The sequence below is a fragment of the Amblyraja radiata genome, chromosome 6 (assembly GCF_010909765.2).
Source record: "Amblyraja radiata isolate CabotCenter1 chromosome 6, sAmbRad1.1.pri, whole genome shotgun sequence".
Lineage (NCBI taxonomy): Eukaryota > Metazoa > Chordata > Chondrichthyes > Rajiformes > Rajidae > Amblyraja > Amblyraja radiata.
The window spans coordinates 52897046-52913502 of record NC_045961.1 but is presented as its reverse complement, the minus strand read 5'-3'; the positions used below and the strand labels follow the sequence as shown (position 1 = coordinate 52913502).

The window sequence follows — 16457 nt, the reverse complement described above, 5'->3', positions numbered from 1 at the left end:
GAAGAAAACTGGAAAAAGAGAAAAGCAGGTCAAAGTGTGGCAGGCCCTTGTTATGTCATCCTATGGCCTGCCACACTTTGTCCTGCCTCTCGGCTTATCAAGCTTTCTTCCCCCCCCCCCCTCCACAATCAATCTGACGAAGGGTCTCGACCCGAAATGTCGCCTATCCATGTTCTCCAGACATGCCGCATGATCCATTCAGTTACTCCAGTACTTTGTATTTTTTTCAGTATGCTAATTAAGTTTAATTTGTCAATATTGAACTCAAACACATATATCCAAAATGTTAAATGTTGTTCTTACCTCAGAAATGCTCTCCTCGATACATGTTTCAGTAGATTTCTTTAATGTGATCTCACCGGAAGTAGGGATCATCCTGGGAAAAGTTTTCCGACCAGGTGGTTTAATTCCAGATACCATCAATCCGGTTGTATATATCTTAGTTCTTTGTAATTCTGGTTTATATCTGTCGTGAGAAGAACCAGGAACACTGAGCACTGAGAGAGGTTTATTTTCACATGACTTGAATTCTTTTAAAACGGACGGTTTAGCAATTGATTCGGACCATGTTGAAAGTTTTGAAGACAGTCCCATGTCATTGTGCATAATATCAAGTGGTTTCACCTGAATTGGTTTTCGAATATATGTTATTATTTTCGGTCTTACATATTTGGGTTTTGGAATGAGTTTAGCTTCAGTTGCCCCTTCATACTTGGGTTGGTCATTCATTTCTGCTTCTCCTTTGTGTGTTAGCACAGTCCTGGGATACTGTATAATTGGCTTTGGGATTCCGCTATTATAAACAGCTTTATCAAGAACTTTAGAGAATGAATTTAATGACTGCATTTTCCCTGAAAGAGGGATAGGCACAGGTTCTGGCAATTTTCCAGCATGTAGTAACGAGAGCTGTTCAAAAGCAGAATTTGGGGCATGATCAGTAACTTGCATACTTATCATCTGTTGAAACTGTGGGCAAGTACTAAGAGTGGAATTTGAACCCATTGAGACCAGTAGGTTTTCAGTAGGCCGATGGTCCGCAGAAACACTTTGTGGCAGATTTTCCAGAGTTATGATTAAATTACTATTTATTTCATTCACTTTCTGTTGAATTGGTCTTTCTGTCTTTCTTGTGGAAGTTTCATTGCTATGCTGACCAATTTCATCTTTTGATGTCAACAATGCTGCCACATCTAGAACTGAACCCGACTCAGAAATATGTTGCTTTGATTTGCCCGACTCTGTGATTTTCAGCTCATCAGAATCTTTCTTTTCTGTCATTTTAGTCATGCTTTTCACTTGATCTGTTTCATGTTTTAGTAGACTGCCATCAGTCTCTAAAGAGTGCTTTGTGTCTTCACTTCTAATCACATTGATTTCAAAGATATCAAAATGGCTGTTAAATTCGTGCTTAGAAAATGTATCAGTTCCTGTGCATGGTAGCTTAACAATTTCAACATAGTTTTCTGCCTCACATGTAACTCCAAAATTAGTAGAATCTGTGCCAGTCAAATCATTACTAACATTTGAAAAAAAACTTCCAAGTTTTTCAGGTGGCCCAATAAAATGCTGGGCACCATATTCAGCCTGCTTTCTTTCTTTACAAACCTGACTCAACAATACGGAGGCAGTGTTTTCAAATACTGAGCAGCCTTTGGCAGAAGTTTCTAATAGGTGTTCTTGAGGGCTCTTAACGTATTGCCCTGTTGTGCTGTCTTGTAGATCATTCAGCTGCATTTCCTCTTCGGTTTCCGATGGAGGTGATTGTTGACTAACATCACAAGGGTCTGTACTCCCATTTCCCTTAAAAATATCTCTCTTGTTTTGAACGTTCTGCAAAAATTCAGCTGTTTCCTGCCAGTTACTCACAGAATGACAACTGTAATCAGTATTTATGTTATATTGGTTGGATAATGCATTTAGGTTTACCTGGACTTCCAATTTATTAATGGGCACCAGCAGTTCGCCATCTGAACACACAGCAGATTCTATCCTTTCACATTGAATCATGCTTTTGAAGTCAGGTTGTCTTTCTACATTTGTTTGGGTCTCTAGGACTGAATTCATATTTTTTGAGGTAGGCATGTTAGAATTAAATACATCTGAGGTCAAGTCAAGTGGATCAGATGGAGACATGGCTCTGACCAGATAGGGTGTTGTATGCTGTGAATTATACATACTATTGACATCCATGCAGAATTCTTGAAAATTCACAGACTCAGCACAACAACTAATCATTGAGACATCCTCAGATAAACACCCAACAACTCTTTCTGGTGATGTCTGCTTTTCATTAGGTTTTTCTAGAGAATTGGTGGAAGAAGAGTCCTTAAATGACAAATGTTTGAAATGATTTTTTTCAATTTTGTCTGCAACATCTGTTTTTGGCTGCTGTAGTTCAACAGCAGCGTCAGCTGCATAACTATTCTTTCCTGTAGAATAACAATCCTTTTCAATTTGAGGAACACCGGTAGCTTCACCTGGAACATATTCCCAATTTTCCTTGTTAAGACACTGTGAACTACAAGCTTTCTCATGGTGCATGGTTGCTACGGTTTGTCTGAGTTCTGCACTTTCAATTATGGTGGGGAGATGATGTTCTGTAAACTCCAGGTTGGTACTTTTTCCCATTTCACCTCGAACATCGGTTGCTTGAGGTGCCCCATCTTGATTCAAAGAAACATCCAGAAATTCATTTGGCAATAGTATATTCTGTGGCACCTGACGTTGTTCATTCATATTGTCAGCTGTTAGATTATTTATCTTTTCCTTTTCTTCTATTGTAGGAATCTGGGATACTATTTGATTTGCATTACTGTCTCCATCTGTTCCCATTGGCTGATCATTGTTATTCTTTTTTTCCTGTTTGTTGCCCTCTTTGTCAGTGCTGAACATGCTGTTAATAACTGAGGACGTCATCTTCAATCTCTCTTGCTGTCACTTTAAATTATTAACAGGCCATTTAATCAATGGTCTGCGATGAATAGATGTCAAATATGTTTTTGTATTTTTAGACTAGAAACATAAAAACTTCCGTTGATAATGTACTTATTTCTTTGATAATTTGTTAGTAAAAGAGCCGTATGAAACAGAGCATCTTTCCTCAGCCAACTTGGCAGATCAAAAGTACTTTTGACCTTCTCACTGCTGTATTCTTCATTCATGAATTGTTCTTTTCTTTCATATTCATCCTTGTCATTCTTTATCACTTGAAAACAAATCAACAAATCAGCTTTGTTATCTTTGTTCCTGCTGTTTATTCCTTAATGTAACTGTCAGTTGACTTGCGGAACCTGCAAAAATTATACACAGAAGGAGACCATCAGTGCCAACTATCTGAACATTTGCCAAGTACATAAAATATACTGAAATGACAAATGTAACACAAATCTGATACCTTCTGAAGAACCAAACAATTCAGATATAGGGCCAACATTACTTTGCATTCTAAAAAGTATAAAGTATTAGAAAACAAGCTTTTAACTGCTTTAGTAACAAAATATAATTGCTTATGTATTATATCACAGGAAAGATCAAACATTATTTTCCACAAAATATTGATAACATGAAATTATCAGCGGTATTTAATGTCACTCTGCATCTTTCAAACTAATTCCACTGTTGTATTAGGATAGTCCCCATAGTTGCCTTTTCTTTTTAATGTTGTCTATTTCAGAACACATTAAAAGCAATTCCAGAATGTCAAAAAACAGCTGCACTGCAAAAACGTACACTTGGTGCTACAGTGGATAAATAATTAAAAGTGGTTAACATTTTTGAGACTTTCAACCAACATCCTTAAAATTGGCACTTCCTCAGATCAATGTGTCTATTAAGCACTTGAAAATCTATACATGCATCCAGAAAATAGCCAATTTTTGGTTAATGTCAAAATGCTTAGCTAATAAAAATGCATTGAACGTCTGGCAATTAATTAGTGGTGAGAAAACGTAACCTATTCCATCAAAAGTCTGCGCTATTTCACGAGCAGGTCGTTGAACAACTGTAAGATCAATCATGATTTTTTAAAATGTAGATGCAATTACCGTATTTCCCGGCAATGAAGACGTTATTTTTTACCCTAAAATATGGCCCGAAAATGTACCTGCGTCTTGGAGGCCAAAGGTTAGCTTGTTAGCCCAGAAAGATACTTTGGCTAAATCGTTTTTAAAACATGATGGGGGGGGACAATGAGGCCTAACACAGGGGTCGGCAACCTATGGCCCAGATCTGGCCCGTAACCCAAACTCATCCGGCCCGCAGGTGTATTTTTTTTCAATTAGTTTTCGCGACCTGGGAACTGCAGCCAGTCCCGGGGCCCGCAGGCGACCTGGACGCTGCAGCCAGACCTGGGGCAAGCGAGCCGACCTGGGAACTGCAGCCTTTCGCGGGACACGCAACTGACCTGGGTGGCTGCAAGCAGCCGCCGGGACCAGACAGCGGAATAGGCCATCACCTCAGCGCCTTCTACCGGCCGTCCTGCCAGCCAGCCACGGTGTCCTTCGGCACAGGCACAACCGGTGGGTGGTGGTTGGCGGGTAGCTACTGGGCAGAAGGCTGGCTACTCCATCCCGGTCTCTCTCTCTCTCTCTCTCTCTCCATTATGTGATCTCCGTCCCCGTCCCTCAGACCTGAACCGCACAGCACATTGTGGGACAGGCGAAGATGGAGGCTCCCTGGTCCAGATTGCCTCCTTGAAGAAGTTTCACATCTTCCTTTCTACTGACTAAACCAAACCCTTGATCCTGTCCCGCCAGCCTTTTTTCAAAGTGTAGCATCTCATAATGGGGGTGCCTCTTCATCTTCGGGATATACGGTAACGAGTTTTAATTGCACAGTTGAACGGTTATCAGTATTTTTCATTGGTCCTTTGCCTTTGCAACCTCCAATAATATCTATACATAAATAAAACTATGATCTTGTTATCTTCCGTTTTGGTTGGCTTTCTAATTGTGCAAAAACGGTTTGCGATAGCGCTATGATTTTTGCCAGTTCACTCACTGTTCTCCTGTGCTGCGAGTGTACCAAGTTCCGATTGGTTGAGTGTCCCCTCCAATGCCCACACACCCTTCCCCCCCCCAAGCCCCCCTGCCCACCCCCCCCCCGCCCACACACCCCCCCCGCCCACACACACCTCCCCCGCCCACCTACCCTTTCCCACCTACACCTCCCCGTCCACACACACCCCTCCTCCCCTCCAACACCACATCCCCCCCCCCCCCCCCCCCGCCGCCCACCCCATTCCCCCCCCCCTCCCCTCCTCCCCTCCCACACAGGAGAGGAGGGGGAGGGAGTGCTCGAGGATGAGGGGAAATGGGTGAGTGGTGGAATATTGCGTAGGGGGAACGGGTTGCGTTGGGGGAACGGGTGAGTGGTGGAATATTGCGTTGGAGGATGGGTTGCATACATGGGTTGTAATGGAGATATTTTCACTAGATGGAGATTCACAAACAAGTGGATGACAGGTACAAAATAAGGGGCTGGGCATTTAAAAGTGGGGGGCGTAGACATTTCTCACAGAGGATAATGACTTTTTAGAGTTTTCTACCTCAGAGGGTGGCGGAGGACAAGTTATTAGAAATATTTAAGGTGGACTTCTTCTTCTTGCGTATGGCATGCACTGCCTAACAAAACACCACATCTATTTGTTTGTGCACGTCGGGTTGATTGCATTAGTCGAAAGAGGGTAGACCATGTGAAGGTTGCAATCTCCCACCCCTTTAAGGTGGAGATAGATATGTACGAAAAATAAGAGTTGAGGGTTATTGGGAAATGGCACAGAGCAGGAGCTGAGGCAGGCACAAATCAGCCATAATCATCTTGAATGGTGGGACAGGCTTGAAGGGCTTGGTGGTCTACTCCTGCTCCTACTTCTTTTGTTGTTGTATTTGATTAGCTTCTAGAACCACACGGGTTGCTGAGTTTCTCCAATTCAGACCTCTTGTGCATCCTCGCCACTCCTGTTGATCATGCGGCCAATGATGAACTAACTTGGTTACACTCATGACTAAGCTCTCATGCCAGAAATAGTTTTTTTTTAATGAGATGTTCTGAGGAGCCCTGAACCTTGGGAGAAGAGCAGAGAGCAGAGGAAGGCAAGTCTGTGTTTGACTGGGCAGCACAGTGATACAGCAGTTAGTGCTGCTGCCTCACAGTTTCAGTGACCATGATGGAATTAAAAAAACTTTTGTTGTAAATGTCAAAAAAGACAGAAATTGTTGGAAGTACTCAGTGGGAAGTAAAACAGAGTCAACTTTACAGGTTTAAATTTTAGACCTGGGTAGAATCTCAAGCTCAAATGTTGTCAATGTGGCATTAATGGGCCTGTCCCACATAGACGACTGCAGGAGACTATCGCAGGTTGTAGCCGGTGTTGACCTGTGAATTTAATTGGCTCATTGGGGGAAAAAAAGGTAAGCAATAGTTTTCAGAACCAAGGATAACTGACCGGTAATGTTAAATGTCCGCCGAGCTTCACAGCCATGTATCTCTGACTTGTTAAAAGTTGTCTCCACTCCTTCTTCCCCTTCTCCCCCCCCCCCCTCTCACTCCCCCCCTCTTTTAAAGGACTTACTGTACACTGTGCTCCAACCGTCTTTTTACAGCACCAACCTTCCTGTTCATCGCGGTGTGTATCTGTATCATCTTGGCTTTGCACCTTGTGAATTTTTTAGGCAGCGCTCCCCCCACTTGCCCTGTCCCCCGCCTGCATAACGGGCTAGTGAAGGAAGCGATGTGTTTGTGTGTTGTCTCCACTATGACAGTCACCGTTCCAATTGCCGGTTTTTCAGGCGACTGCTGGTAACTTGACAGTCGCCGGCAGTCAGCTGAAAAATCGACTAAGTGGCCCATAAGTAATTTAAGGACTTATGTAACACTGGATGAAACTGGATCCAGATATCGGATGGAGTCGCAGGCCCAAAATGAAAGCAATTTTCACTTGTCCCAGAATTCAGTCACTGTGCTAATCCTGCTGCCACCTCATGCTAATAGATGGAGGGGCAGGTTGGGAAGCCCCAGCTTTCAAACTAAGTAGTTAACTCCAGGTGTCTGGTTGAGACTCAGTGCTTTGCTACACTCCTCCTCTCTCAAGCAATTCTCTAATTCTTTTCTCTTCCTTACACCATCTCTCTACACCATCGGCCATCCCAATTCTGCCCATACTCCATGTTAACCCGTCCACTCAATCTCCCGCATGCCTTCCACCCCCTACATTTGTAACATCTCAAACTGGACACAAGAGATTGTGCATCTTTAGAAGTAGTTTAGCATATCAAGCTAGGCTACCAAAAATATTTATTGGAAAATAAATGCTGTCTTTGCCAGCAACACTTACATCTCACAAATGAACACCTCGTAAGGTGTTGCTTCCAGCTGGAGAAGTGTATGTAGAAACCTGAACCTAAAACGTTCAACGCAATTTTCACCACCACAATTCTCTGGGAACATAACATTCCTTTCAAAAGTGTAGCTGCAAGTAAAATGCTCTCTTACAGCCAAATAATGCTTAACTCAGTGTAAGAGATTCTTACTGAATATTTTTTTTTTTAACTAAGCATAAGAATACATTGGAGCAGATTCTAGTCTGAAACTGCATTAATTGCAAAAATTACTCTCTGATTTGCTCATAGTCTAATAATTATGGCAATGATACAGTTCATATAAAATCAAGGAATTCTAATAATCTCAGACAGCTGAGTGCACCATTTTCTTCTTCTGATCAATGGACGAGAGCAAAATCCATATTTTTTTGTCTATATAAAAATTATTATTTATCCAGGAACATAGCAATTAATTCATTCTTCAAAGTGCACATCATATAAATAATAATTCCATAAATTAATGATTAAAAGAAAAATATGCAGTAGAGACACCTATTTTCTATCGTGTCAAATGGCCTACTTACCTATTGTACACTCTCACTGCAAAAAAGCACTATCTGCATATTCACCAAATGGGTTATTTTGTGCCACATATTTCCATTCTTTGTTTCAGAAGTTCAAAATCATTGCTTTAGACAGTAATCTAACTCAAAAGGTTCTGGTGAGATTTAAAATAATTTCCTTCTATTAAAAATAACTATTATTTTGCTTTAGATTTACATCACTTCCTTATTCTAAGAATATATCTATTGTAATTCCAATGCCAGAAGACAATTAAGTAGGAGAATAACTCTGACTTCTACCTATGGTGATGACTTCTAATTGAATGCTGAGCAAACCCGAGTGTGTATGGATGGGTGTATGCGTGCGTGTATGCGTGCCATGTAGGAGGTGGGGAAGAAAAGGAATTATCTGTTACCACCAGCAGATTTTTTTTCCTTGATAGGCAAATACATAAGTATTTAAATACAATTCAGCAGCTAGAGAGCACTACAAAATAATTGATTTCCTTTTCTACCTCTCTTTTGGTTATCACTCATCAGCTACTGCATTTGAATATTTCATTAGTAATTATTCTGTCCCCTTATTACTTCAACAACCATGGAAATCTGCCAGATATTAAGCACTTTTCAAATATTTATTTTTAATCACAAATTTACTGCTTGCTACTTCACAGGAAAAAAAATGTATTGGAGAATTTGTTCAAACTATTGAGTGGGCATAAATTATACAGCAGTCAAGAACAGCCTGTGCACATTGTCATACATTTTAGCAGAAGTGGAAGCAATAATCACTTGGCCTTGACATTTCATGACTGAAATCAACTGCAGCTGCAGCACTTATTTTCAACATTGATCTTTTGTAAGCATTAACATCTATTTGATATTTCCATGCTAGTCACTTAATTTTTCTGCTACATCATTGCTGCTTAAGATTTCCAGCAGAAATCTGCCTGAGAGCATTTATGATTCTCATGGTGAAATACCAGTTCATTTAGGCAATACTTTGATTTAAATCAATTTATCAGTGTGCTTCCACTTTGGCATGCAGTTAAAACAAGGTACTGAGGTTACATAATGAGAAGGATAATGCCTTTTTTTTTAAACATAACCCGCCGGTTCAATTAACCGGCAAACAGGAAAGGGCTGATCAGAAACATTGGCAATGTTTTTGACAGCATTTATCTGGTGTTAAGAGATTAATAACAGCTTCACAACATTTTAATCAGTCATAATCATTAATATTGGCAATGCAATCCGAGTTCAAGGACTCGGCAACGGACTTGAACGAATACTCCACAGTCGTTACAGACTTCATAAAGAAATGTGTGGAGGACTGCATCCCTACAAAAACCTTCCGAGTATTTCCCAATCAGAAACCTTGGATGAACTTGGTTGAAAGGGTCAAGGGCTTCAAATTCCTGGGCGTACACATCTCTGAAGATCTTTCCTGGTCTGAGAACACTAGTGCAATTATCAAGAAAGCACATCAGCGCCTCTACTTCCTGAGAAGATTACGGAGAGTCGGTTTGTCAAGGAGAACTCTCTCTAACTTCTACAGGTGCACAGTAGAGAGCATGCTGACCGGTTGCATCGTGGCTTGGTTCAGCAACTTGAGCGGAGAGAAAAAGACTACAAAAAGTAGTAAACACTGCCCAGTCCATCATCGGCTCTGACCTTCCTTCCATCGAGGGGATTTATCGCAGTCGCTGCCTCAAAAAGGTTGGCAGTATCATCAAAGACCCACACCATCCTGGCCATACACTCATCTCCCTGCTACCTTCAGGTAGAAGGTACAGGAGCCTGAAGACTGCAACGACCAGTTTCAGGAATAGCTACTTCCCCACAGCCATCAGGCTATTAAACCTGGCTCGGACAAAACTCTGATCATTAAGAACCCATTATCTGTTATTTGCACTTTATCTGTTATCAGTTTATTTACTCATGTGTGTATATATTTATATTATGGTATATGGACACACTGATCTGTTTTGTAGCAAATGCCTACTATGTTCTGTGTGCTGAAGCAAAGCAAGAATTTCATTGTCCTATCAGGGACACATGACACTAAACTCACTTGAACTTGAACAATCAGTTCCATTCGAAAGAGGGGGGGGATAGAGAAGGAGGGGGAAAGAGAGAGGGGGAGAGAGAGAAGAGAGGGGGAGAGAGAGGGGGAGATAGAGAAGGAGGGGGAAAGAGAGAGAGAGATAGAGGGTGAGACAGGGGGAGAGACTGGGGAGGGAGAGGAGGGAGAGGGGAGAGAGGAAAGGGGGAGAGTGAGGTGGGAGAGAGGGTGAAGAGAGAAGGGGTGGGAGGGAGGGAACGGAGAGAGGGGGAGAGTGAGAGGGGGAGAGAGAGGGGGAGAAAGGAAGAGAGAGAGAGGGGAGAGAGAGGGGCGGTTGGAGAGGGAGGGAGGAGAGAGGGGGGAAGGAGAGAGGGAGAGGAAGGGAGAGAGGGGGGACGAGGAGAGGGGGGGAGCAGAGAGGGAGAGGAGAGAGGGAGAGGGGAGAGAGAGAGGCGGAGGGGGAGAGAGAGGGGAGAGAGAGGAGGGGAGGAGAGAGGGAGGAGAGAGGGAGGAGAGGGAGAGAGGGAGCGGAGGGGAGGAGAGAGGGGAGGGGGCGAGAGAGGGGGAGAGAGAGAGAGAGAGAGGGAGGAGAGAGGGAGGGGAGAGGAGAGAGGAGGGGAGGAGGGAGGGGGGGAGGGAGGGAGAGAGAGGGAGAGAGAGAGGGAGAGAGAGGGAGAGAGGGAGAGGGGGAGAGAGAGGGAGAGAGAGAGAGAGAGAGAGAGGGAGAGAGGGAGATAGAGGGAGAGAGATAGAGGGAGAGAGAGAGAGGGGAGAGAGAGGAGGAGAGAGAGAGAGGAGGAGAGAGAGGGAGAGAGAGGAGGAGAGAGAGAGAGGAGGAGAGAGAGGGAGAGGGAGAGAGGGAGCGAGGGAGAGAGATGGAGAGAGGGAGAAAGAGATGGAGAAAGGAAGACAGAGATGGAGAGAGGTACAGTGGGAGAGAGAGAGGGAGGGAGGGAGGGAGGGAGTGAGGGAGGGAGGGAGGGAGGGAGGGAGGGAGGGAGAGAGTGGGGGAGAGAGGGAGGGAGGGAGTGAGGGCGGGAGAGAGGGAGAGAGGGAGAGAGAGAGAGAGAGAGAGAGAGAGAGAGAGAGAGTGTGTGTTAGGGGAAGTGAGGAGGCGAGAGAGAGGGGGGAGAGTGAGGTGAGGGGAGAGAGGAAGAAGAGAGAGCGAGAGGGAGAGGGGGAGAAATAGGTGGGAGAGAGAGGGGGAGAGAGAGAGAGAGAGGTGAAGAGAGGTGAGAGAGAGGGGGGGAGAGGAGAGCGAGAGCGAGAGCGAGAGAGAGAGAGAGAGAGAGAGAGAGAGAGAGAGAGAGAGAGAGAGAGAGAGAGAGGAGAGGAGAGAGAGCGGAAGAGGGGAGAGGAAGAGAGGGGAGAGAGAGAGATGGGGAGAGTGAGGTGGGAGGGAGAGAGAGGGGAGAGAAAAAGAGGGGGAGAGAGAGAGGAGAGAGAGAGGGGGAGAGAAAGGGGGATTAGAGGCAGAGCTGCCAACTCCCACGCATTGAGCGTGAGAATTACGCATTTTGCCAAATTCTCACGCTGATCACAAATTTTGCACGCTCTGTCATGAGAAATTCTGTGATCAACGAAAATTTCAAAACTAATATCAACTGCATGGGCCACGGGAGATGGAAGCAGAAGCAGCGGCGGGGACAGGTGCGGACAGGGAGCGGGGTTGGTGAGTGTTTGCTGGGATGGCGAGTTGCTCACTGCAACTCCGGCCATGGAGCAGCCTCAGTGCAAGAGTCCCGGGGCTGTCGGAGGCGTTCGAAGCATTGCGCCGTTGCCGTGTGAGTCTCTGTGCCAAATTCGCCCAGGTGACCAGCATGGATCAGTCTGCGGCTCGGTGCATCCTGCAGGACAACCAGTGGCTGCTGGAAGTAAGTACCAAGCACTGGGTAGAAACGGTGGAAGATAGTGGACTTCAAATGGGAGTGGTTGGAGAAAGCACCCTGCTTGCCTGCTAGATGTTCACTTACTGTAACTGCAGGAAAGAGGTACTGATTTTAGATGAATAGACATGATCATATTGAATGGCAGTGCTGGCTTGAAGGGCCGAATGGCCTATTCCTGCACCTATTTTCTATGTTTCTAAGCTTGAGTATATGGCAATAAAACTCAATCACTTGATTTTGAAGCATTCATGCATGGTGGAGGTATAATGCAGTCATAGAGTGATACAATGTGAAAACAGGCCCTTTGACGCAACTTGCCTACACCCGCCAACATGTCCCAGCTACGCTACCTGCTTTTGGTCCATACCTCCAAAGCTGCCCTATCCATGTATCAGTCTAACTGTTTCTTTAATGTTTGGATGGTCCCTGCCTCAACTACCTCCTCTGGTGGCTTGTTCCATACACCCACCACCCTGGGAGGGGGGACACCCCACTTCCACACCCTCTCTCCACTTGGTTGCTCCACTCCCTCACCGGGTACCCCCAAAGCCAGTGATCAATGATGGCTCAGCCACCCCGCTTTCAAAAACGCTCCATGGCCCCTGGTTCAGACAGAGAACACTGCCAGATGTGAGTGGGGAACTGAGGCCAGTTGTCCATGATGTCTGGATCCCAATGCTCAGCGCTTCGTGTTTCGGAGTTGGCTAATGTTATTGATTTGTAATTAGCCTGATTTGTAATTAGTTGACAAAACCTTAATTTATTAATCTGGAATATCCAGGGGGATGGGATAAGTGTAATATTAAAATAACATGCAAGGTGTCAGGCTGTCTGTCACAACATACAGCCCCGATAACCCATTATTTCCTTCAGTTAAATATTGTGAATGTAGCACTATTGTCATTTGCCACTCAACTATTATGTTTGTTTACCTCACTGACTATTTCTAAACTCTCCCCCCCCCCCCCCCTCAATTCCTTTGACAGGTTGAATAGAAATGTCCCCAATCTCATTGGTTTATTAATTGAACACATAGATGAACATCCTCAAGGATTGTAATCAGATGGAAACCGATTCAGATGTGATATTTAAGAGCTTGTTCAAAGAAGGGGAATATTTTAAAGGAGTGACAGAGATACTTGCAGGGGAATCTGTGAGGAGATTATTATTTGGCTTTAGTTTTAGCTTGAACCAGGACATCTGAAGATTCAAAGTTTAATATAGTAATTGTACTGATACTGACCCCCAACCAACCACGTGATGAATATCATCCATTCCGGAGGTTTGACTTTTATGATGCCATTTAAACTTCACTTGGATTTCAATCACTTCAATGTAAAAGTAATTTGGAAGGGGGAGCATTGGAACAAAAATTTGCCCTCGGTACATATTAACTGTAATATAATAATGTATGCATGTTGGTAGGTGCAATCAAAACAAAGATCTTTTTATCATTGTTGCGTTATGAATACCACAGAAAATATTATGTACTCTCAAGATCGCATTTAATAGAATGATATTGCTTAAATATATAGTCATTGGACTTTGCATTTTGGAAAAGTCCCAGCTGAGAGGAAGACAGCTGAAAATATTGGGGATGAAAATGACTTCAGGACAGTTTGTTAGGAAAATGAAAGAAATGGTAACAGAATACTTATACAGCTGAGTGAGTATAATTTTATGGATGATAAATTGTGTTCCACCAATTGATGACTTCTTTGACAAAGTAACTAGCATGTTAGATAACAAGGAAGCCAATGGATGTAGCAAATTTTGTTATAGATAATTTGGTCTGTGAAGTGCCCCATAAAAGATTACTGCATTAGATAAGCACCTGTGGACTTGAACGTAATAGGTTAAGTCCAGGGGGTCAGATATGGGGCTTTATGTGAGGGCCAGATATATTGTCAGTGCAGAGGGGCTAGGAGCAAAGCCAAGTGTGCATCCCGAGTCAAGGTCTGGAATAGTACTAGGTGTGCAGTCAAAGCTGGGACCAGGGGAGTGTTCAGCACTGGGAACCTAGGCAGGTAAGCAGCTATGATCAGGGTAGAATGGGGGGGGGGGGGGGGGCAGGTGTAAGGCTGGACTCAGGGTCAGGAATGAGAGAAGGTGTGCAACTGGAGTCAGGGTCAGGAGTTGTACCCGGTGTGCAGTGAGACCCAGGTTGGTCAACATGGGCCGTGTTTGATTATAATCTGATTTCCATACATGAATATACTAAGATCAGTGGGGCCAAGGAAAGAGCGTTCACGTCGCGGCCCTGTTTCAACCAATCTTTCCACCACCACGCACAAGAAGCACAAGAAGCGCAAGACAGACACCATTGTGCAGATGCCGAGAAGTGTGTTCAGCTCTGGCTGAACAACTTCTAATCTTGTGTGTGGACTCGATAAGAAGAAGACTAAGATCAGTCATGTGCTGCACATGTTGATCAGAGCCTGGGCTCTACTGTGGAATGTAATTAGGAATGCAATTTAGTTTAACCTTATTCATAGCTAATCCAATTTAAAGCATATATATTGCATTCAAGTGTAAGTTAAAAGACTCGCTACAGTATGCACCATATTGCACAATTTCAAGCTGAAAAATGCAAAAGCCCCCAAACAATGGGAGGGGGGGACAACCTCCCCCCCCCCCCCCAACACCCCCCGGTCGCTACGCTCACTCGGGCTTGGATTCTCGCAATTTCTCACTCCCAACTCTCACCCAATGTTGGCGGCCCTGCTTTTCAGCAGTCTTTTGCATAACGCTGCTAGAAAAAATTCAAAAACTATGGTAACTCACAACTCTTACAATGCATTCCCAAATGTTATGAGCTGGATGGACTGTTTAAATAGTCAGTGCATATCCCTAAAGATCTGTCCTGGGGCCTGCACATCAATGCAATCACAAAGAAAACATCAACGCTTCTACTTCCTCAGAACATTGAGGAGAGTCGGCATGTTGACGAATACGTCTGCTACTAGTTGTAGCGATCGAGTCCAGTTGCAGCGATCTGTTCTAAGTCACCATAGCAACGTAAACAGCAATCTGTGCCAAACTGCTTCCCAGCACAGCAAGCAAGCATTGCTGTAGCCTCTGCCACTAAAGCTGTATCAACAGTCCTTGGAATACTGGAGGAAATGCTGCCTTTGCAGACTACATTTTACAAGGAAGCAGACGTTGTGCTCTCTTGTAGACTGACCTATAATCTTTTCAAAATGAAGGAGGAATCAAATAAAAAATTAGGGTAAAAGTCTGACTAGTTTTGTGGGGAACAGCCTGGCTTAGCTGAGATTTGGTTTAGCCCACTCATGTGGCAGTCTTATGGTACAGGACTGTAAGAACTGGAGTTATAGAGCCGTAGCGATATATAGCATGGAACACGTCAACCATCAACCACCCACACACTAATCCTACATTAAACCCATGCCTGAGTTGTGCATACAGTCAACAATGGACTTATCTTTGGGATGTGGGAGCAAACTGGAATACCCGATGTTTGTGAATGATCCACGACAGCACACATAGTGGCATTATAAATGGTATGGAATAATAAGGGTTAATCTACCCCCGGGGAAACCCATGCAGTCACTGGGAGAATGTACAATTTCCACAGGGAGAGGATCCAAGGTCAGGATTTGGTGTTCAAAGGCTCTACTAGCTGCGCCACTGTGCCACCCTGCTATGTCAGATATTTGTTTACTAATAGCAGTCTGAAAATGGAAACCAACCTGAAACGTCACCTATTCAAATACTCCAGAGATACTGCTAAGTTGAGACCCACTGAGTTAAGGGGCTGTCCCACTTGGGCGACCTAATTCGCGAGTTCTTGCGAGTTTGCCCTCGACTAATACTTGCTACATGGTCGACACGAGGTCGTAGGAGATCTTTGTAACTTTCCTTCATGCTCGAGAGTAGTCCCCCGTGTACTCGCGGCCTCAGCTAGGTCGCGGCGTACTTTTCAACTTTGAAAAATGCCCGCGAGTAAAAAAAGGTCGCCATGGAAAAAATCGATACTTTTTTTACTCGTAGGTTTAGTCGTAGTAGGTCGTGGTAGGTCAGCATGCTAGTCGTAGGTAATCAAGGGTAGTCGAAGGTAGTCGAAGATAGTCGTAGATAGTCTTCATCATAGTCGAAGGGAGGTCGATGGAGATCGAAGGAGGTCGTCTTCACTCTCCACTATTCGGAGTCCAATTTTCTCGATGTTAGTCGTAGCTAGTCGAAGCTAGTCTTCAACATAGTCGAAGGAGGTCGAAGGAGATCTTCTACATAGTCGAAGGAGGTCTTCAACATGACATTTTTTCAAACTCTCCTAAACTCTTCTAAACTCGTCAATTAGGTCGCCCAAGTGGGACAGCCCCTTTACTCCAGCACTTTGTGTCTTTAATTAGATTATTATTTATTTTTGCAAAATAAATGTTCTAGACAGCATTATTTACCCAACCTGGCACATTAACAATCTGTTACTGATATTATTTTGCCTGTTCTCTTAGCTGGTTGTCTCCCCAGAAATACTGTTGTGTGCTCAAACACCATGGAATCACAATTGAGTCTTTGTAGAATAGGACTGTCTTGACAAACAGAGATGGGTGGTCACCTCACTGCTTTCCTCAACAACAAACCCCATACTAAAGTTTCA

General features: G+C 44.0%; 1 protein-coding gene across 1 annotated transcript in view; it reads right to left on the bottom strand.

Moving 5' to 3' along the window:
• Positions 1-16457, bottom strand: part of LOC116974418 — a 271724-nt gene that overhangs the window by 123419 nt on the left and 131848 nt on the right. The window contains exon 3 of the mRNA XM_033022844.1: positions 304-3290. Coding sequence (XP_032878735.1) covers positions 304-2916 — 2613 coding nt within the window. The 5' untranslated portion in view covers positions 2917-3290. The remainder of the gene's footprint in view (positions 1-303; positions 3291-16457) is intronic.